Source organism: Monopterus albus, unplaced genomic scaffold (genome assembly GCF_001952655.1).
Source record: "Monopterus albus unplaced genomic scaffold, M_albus_1.0 scaffold370.1, whole genome shotgun sequence".
Lineage (NCBI taxonomy): Eukaryota > Metazoa > Chordata > Actinopteri > Synbranchiformes > Synbranchidae > Monopterus > Monopterus albus.
Window position 1 is genome coordinate 285,125 of NW_018128250.1, and position 5,686 is coordinate 290,810.

General features: G+C 46.4%; 1 protein-coding gene across 3 annotated transcripts in view; it reads left to right on the plus strand.

Annotated features, from left to right (window-relative positions):
- Window positions 1-1,633: 1,633 nt before the first annotated feature.
- LOC109951208 (protocadherin-10-like) overlaps window positions 1,634-5,686 on the plus strand; it is a 20,642-nt gene continuing 16,589 nt past the window's right edge. Inside the window, exons 1-2 of one of the 3 annotated variants that reach the window (XM_020585556.1) lie at window positions 1,634-4,178; window positions 4,269-4,382. In XM_020585556.1, coding sequence (XP_020441212.1) covers window positions 1,860-4,178; window positions 4,269-4,382 — 2,433 coding nt within the window. In that variant the 5' untranslated portion in view covers window positions 1,634-1,859. Of the gene's footprint in view, window positions 4,383-5,686 lie in introns of all 3 variants that reach the window. The other 2 variants (XM_020585555.1, XM_020585557.1) reach the window with 2 other exon arrangements.

Below are 5,686 nucleotides of genomic sequence, written 5' to 3' on the forward strand. Positions count from 1 at the left end.
GTCTTATTCCATAATAAGCGTTTTAATTATCTAGTTTATTCAGACACAAATCGTGACCTTTGTTATCGCCCCCTTAAATACCAGACGGAACATGAATTATACAGACACTACATCCCACCTCAACCCTGCGAGTTATTATTCTCTAGGAGAAATGTCAGAAACAACCAGTGTCTCCGACTGGACGTATTCCCACTAGCCCCGTTTGATCTTGTGAGAACATCACAGCCGCATTAGACGTTAATGTCGCTCTGTTTTCCCGATTAGTCCGATCCCAGACCAGCTACCAAAACAGTCTTCTGTAGAGGATCCTCGGGCTTTGGGGTCGGCTGAACAGAAAATGTAGCGTCTGATGTAATAGAGAATGATATCCATAGGAAGAGGAAGCAGAAATATTTGTTTTGTTGGTCTTTCTCTCTCACCTCCCTCTTTTTCGTCTTCTTTTTTAGTGACCAACAAGCCCAGCGCTGCCCTTGGGCCAAGGATGTGTCGTTAGTCCCAAGAAGAGACTTTTAGATTTCAGTTACCGTTTTTCATTAGGATGCCACTCGTGTCTGTGAGGAGACGAACTCGGATTGACAAAGGCATCCTTTAGTTTCTCTCTCACTCTCTCTTTGTCTGTGGTTCAGTGGTTGTCTAACTGACCAGGATTAACAGGAAAACGATCTGTGCCGCACTTTAAAGAGGACCGAGTTGTCCTTATTGCCCTGTAGTGGTGATCTCCTGAAGTCATTTATTGTGTAGTCAAAGAAAACACTGTCTAATAGAAAACATTGATGCGCGCCTTTTTGTTTTTCCCAGACTGTGAACATCACCTTTTCTAATCCCAACTATAATACCTGATTAGAGACAAGTAAGATTAAGGCTTTGCTTTTATGTTGATTATGTTGATACATGTTCAGGCCCACGTAAGTGAATTAAAGCCGTGCATGACTGCGCCGTCCTCTCCCCATTGTCACTATGATCATACTAAGCTCATTTAAATATTGATTAAACTTGAATATCCTGACCCATCAAAGATTCTTTTTGTAAAACTCATTTTCGTGTGTGATGATTAATGAATGGGACTGTGTTTGCAATGTGGGCATTCATCTTCAAAGGGCTCTCATTAAAAAGCATTATAGACTATGGCAGCGGCCACTAGCCCATCTGAGGACAAGTGAAGTAGGCTTAGAACTGTGCTTTTGTTTTCAGCACTGAACCCGGAATAGTAACTTAGTCTCTTCTGAAGCCATATAATGTGAGTTATTATAAACCAAAGTAAAATAATGGCAGCTACCATTGCCACCCTTGGCCTGTAGGGCACTGTCTTCACCAAGATAAATTAATGTCCATCCTCACCTGTTAAATATAAAGGAGACCCACAACACAGTTTGTCCCCAAATCTGGCTCTTACGTTTGATGTCAAACTTTCGCCTTCTCATCCCTTTAATGGGTCAGAGGAACACACACCAGGATGTGAAAGGGTTAAACGTCTACAGTAATTAGAGCCGCATTTCGCGTCGGCGTCCTCCAATACGGAGCTGCGAGAGGCTACGTCCCCCCACCACCACCACCTCTCTCTCTCCCTCTCTCTCTCTCTCTAGAGTGTCTAATACACTGGAAAATCAAAGCGCCAGCCTCCCCCGTTCAAACACCACTGGTGTTGCGCGTGGAGTACAACACAGAGAGAAGTGCTTTCACTCTTCACTCCCGGCCTATCAGCTTAACTATCCAGTAAAATTATCGATAGACACAGATGTTACAAACTTATATCTGAATCTTTTCTAATTCGGGACAGGCTCTCCTTCTGTACGCTTCAACTGAATGGCTTTATGAGGCGAAAGATGTCTGCGTGAGGTGATTTTACGCACGCCGCTGAAATGGATCCCAGATTTTCCAGAGGCAGTTGGATACCAGTGACTGTGCTGGTTATATGTCTGCTTCTGTGTGCCTGTGTAGTGGACCTGGTTCTTGCACAAATTCGATACTCCATTCCCGAAGAGCTGGAGCATGGAGCTTTCGTCGGCAACATTGCCGAGGACCTGGGGTTGGATGTGGCCAAACTGTCAGCCCGAAGGTTTCGTATAGTCTCAGGCGCAAAAAAGCAGTATTTAGAAGTGAACCTGGAGAATGGCATACTATTTGTCAATGAAAAGATAGACAGAGAGGAGCTGTGTGAACGAAGCCCGAGCTGTTTTTTACATTTACAAGTGGTTATTGAAAACCCATTAGAACTATACAGAGTGGAAGTGGAGATTTTGGATGTGAATGATAACTCTCCCAATTTCCCATGGAGCGAGTTTAATATTGACATCACAGAGTCTGCTGCGCCTGGCTCCCGTTTCCCATTAGAAAGCGCACAGGACCAGGATGTGGGCACCAATTCTTTGCGCTCCTACCAGCTAAGCGCGAACGAACACTTCATACTGAATATTCAGACGCGCAATGATGGAAGCAAGTTTGCCGAGCTGGTGCTGGACACCCCACTTGACCGAGAACAGCAGAAAAAGCATGAAATGGTTCTGACAGCCTTTGACGGGGGGTCGCCTGAACGCTCTGGGACAGCACTGATAACTATTACAGTGTTAGACGCAAACGATAATGTGCCCGTTTTTGACCGCTCAGTTTACCGAGCGAGCCTGGTGGAAAACGCACCGAGGGGGACGCCGGTGCTAAAGCTGAACGCCACAGATCTGGATGAGGGTTCAAATGGGGAGGTGACCTATGCGTTTAGCGGGCACGCACCACTCAAGGTGCGCGAATTGTTCAGTGTGGACCCGTACACAGGTGAAATTCGAGTGAAGGGCGTTGTAGACTACGAGAAAGCCAGTGTATACGAACTGTATGTGCAGGCAAAAGACAGGGGCCACTCGGCTGTGGCAGTGCACAGTAAAGTGCTGGTAGACATCCTGGATGTGAATGACAACGCGCCCGAAGTCATCCTCACATCAGTGTCCACTCCTGTCCAGGAAGATGCGCCTCCGGGTACGGTGATAGCTGTTATCAGTGTCATGGACCGGGACTCGGGAGAGAACGGCAACGTTGATTGCCAAATTCCAAGCAATGTGCCCTTTCAGCTCCATTCATCATTTAAAAACTATTACACTCTGGTGACAAACGAGTTTTTAGACAGAGAAACGATGCCTGAGTACAACATAACGCTCACAGCCCGTGACCTGGGCTCTCCTTCGCTCTCCACCAGGAAAACCATCCTCGTTCAAGTGTCTGACATTAACGACAACCCCCCTCGGTTCTCTCAACCTTCATACACTGTTTATGTGACCGAGAATAATGCCCCGGGCGCTTCCATTTGCTCTGTAACTGCATTCGACCCCGATTCTAACCAGAACGCCTATCTGTCCTATTCTATTCTCGAAGGTCAGATTCAGGGCATGCCCGTGTCCACTTATGTCTCCATTAACTCTGACAATGGCAATATCTACGCACTGCGCTCTTTTGATTACGAGCAACTTAGAAACTTTCAGATTTTGGTCCAGGCGCAGGACGCAGGTTTCCCCCCTCTGTCCACTAATGTCACAGTCAACGTCTTTATCTTGGACCAGAACGACAATGCACCTGTTATTGTATCCCCGCTGCCCAAAAATGGCACCGTGGCCACAGAAGTAGTCCCGCGCTCAGTAGACGCTGGATATCTGGTTACCAAAATAACAGCATTAGATGCGGACGCAGGGCAAAACTCCCGGTTGTCCTATCAGGTGTTGCAGGCTACGGACCCGGGTCTGTTTAGTGTGGCTCTGTACACGGGTGAAATCAGGACGATTCGCCGGTTGGTGGAAAAAGACGCCACAAGGCAAAGACTGGTAATATTAGTCAAGGACAACGGGCAGCCGCCGCTCTCCACCACTGTATCTATTGTCCTCACAGTGGTAGACAGCGTGCCGGAGTCGCTGTCAGATTTCGGAGACCTCACACTCAGCCCACAGCCCCCCTCGAACCTCGCTCTCTATTTGATCGTGTCACTAAGCACAATATCCTTAATATTCCTAGTGGCTATTATTGTGCTGGCAGCGGTCAAGTGCTACAAGGACAGGGAGACCCTCAGCGGGTACAACCTGCCCCCGTTCGCCTGTTGCTGTTGTGGGGGGTTTCAGCCTGAGCCGCCCCCAGAGGTTTTTAAAAAATCCAACCTCAACCTGCAGATTTCTTCCTCGGCCAAAGTACCCACGAACTGCATGGAGGTGAATGGAAACAGCAGTCTTTCTCAGTCATATTGTTATAAAGTGTGCCTGACCCCCGAATCTGCCAAAAGTGACTTTATGTTTCTGAAGCCATGCAGCCCCGGCAGCACACCGAGGAACAACGAAGCGAAGACCGCGGAAAACTCATGGAACGGGCAAAGCCGCAGCACATCTGTGAACAACGAAGCAACTACCCCCAATGAGGTATAATGAAATCAGTATATAGAATAAGTCGAGAGAGAGAGAGAGAGAATGTGTGCTGTCCTTTTAAGCCCCCCTGTTTCAATCACTGCCACAACAACACCCATCTCCGTTTTCTATCTGATATGAATCTGTGACATTCTCCCATGAAGGTCAAATCACGCATGCCAGACAGATTCTAGCTCAACTTGAACAAAACTGAGCAGAGCTCACATGTTCTTCTTTCCCCCCCTCTTGTCACACAGTGTGTCGTTTTTTTATTTTTATAATTATAGCAATAGTTTATCCTAATTGTTCTGCCCGTGGTGATGTTTTGCACCCGGAAAATTAAATGCGACGATGTGAAATTACATTTTAATTGACATGTTAATGGAAGTGTAACGCTCTATCTTGCGAGGAGCATATGTTGCGTGCACACCGTGTCTTATCATCTACGTATAGAGAATGAAGTGAGATATCAATTAGTGTGTGAGAGACAGAGGATGTAGTTCAAGCTGAGTACTCTATCCAGTCATGATGACATTTCCAGATATCTTCGAATGTTTTTGCTAAGAAAATTCAAAGCTTTTAATAATATTTCGTGAACTTAATTACATTAGTTTATGATCTGCGAGATTAAATCACTCCGTGTCATTGCTACTTTCATGCAGTGAGGTGGCACACACACACTGTGTTTTCATTCCTTGTGGGGACTTTACATTGACTTCCATTCATTTCCTGTAGACTTATCCTAACCTAAACCATAACCACTACTTACCTAATCCTGACCCTGACCTCAACCTTACCCTAACCTTCAACCAAGTTGCCACCCTACAATTCAGTGATTGATGGACGAGTCCCCACAATGTGAGTGTGTTAACAGGTTTCGGTCCCCATAATGTAAGCAATACAAAGGCAAACACACACACACACACCAACCCGCTTCCAGCACATCTACCTGAGTTTGGACCAAAAAAAAAGTCAATGGACAAGATGAATGGCAGTAATTTGGATTAATCTGTCTTGGTTTCAGACGATTCTTCTCTGACCAATCAGATTTGCAACATGGCTTCTGTTGTCAAACAAATACTATAGGACAGATAACCTCACTAACTATGCCTCAAGGGCAAAAGCACTGCCGAACCATTATACTACACACAATGTGGCTTACTCGCAAGGGTGGGGGTTGGGTGTAGGGGAGCTTTCCATTACTGATGAAAAATGGCAAATGGACGGTTTTGGGGAGACAGGGGAGGGCGTCTAGAGGGAAGGGGGCAAGGATAAGGAGTGGGTGCAAGGACATGGCTGGAGAGACAGACGTGGGCCGC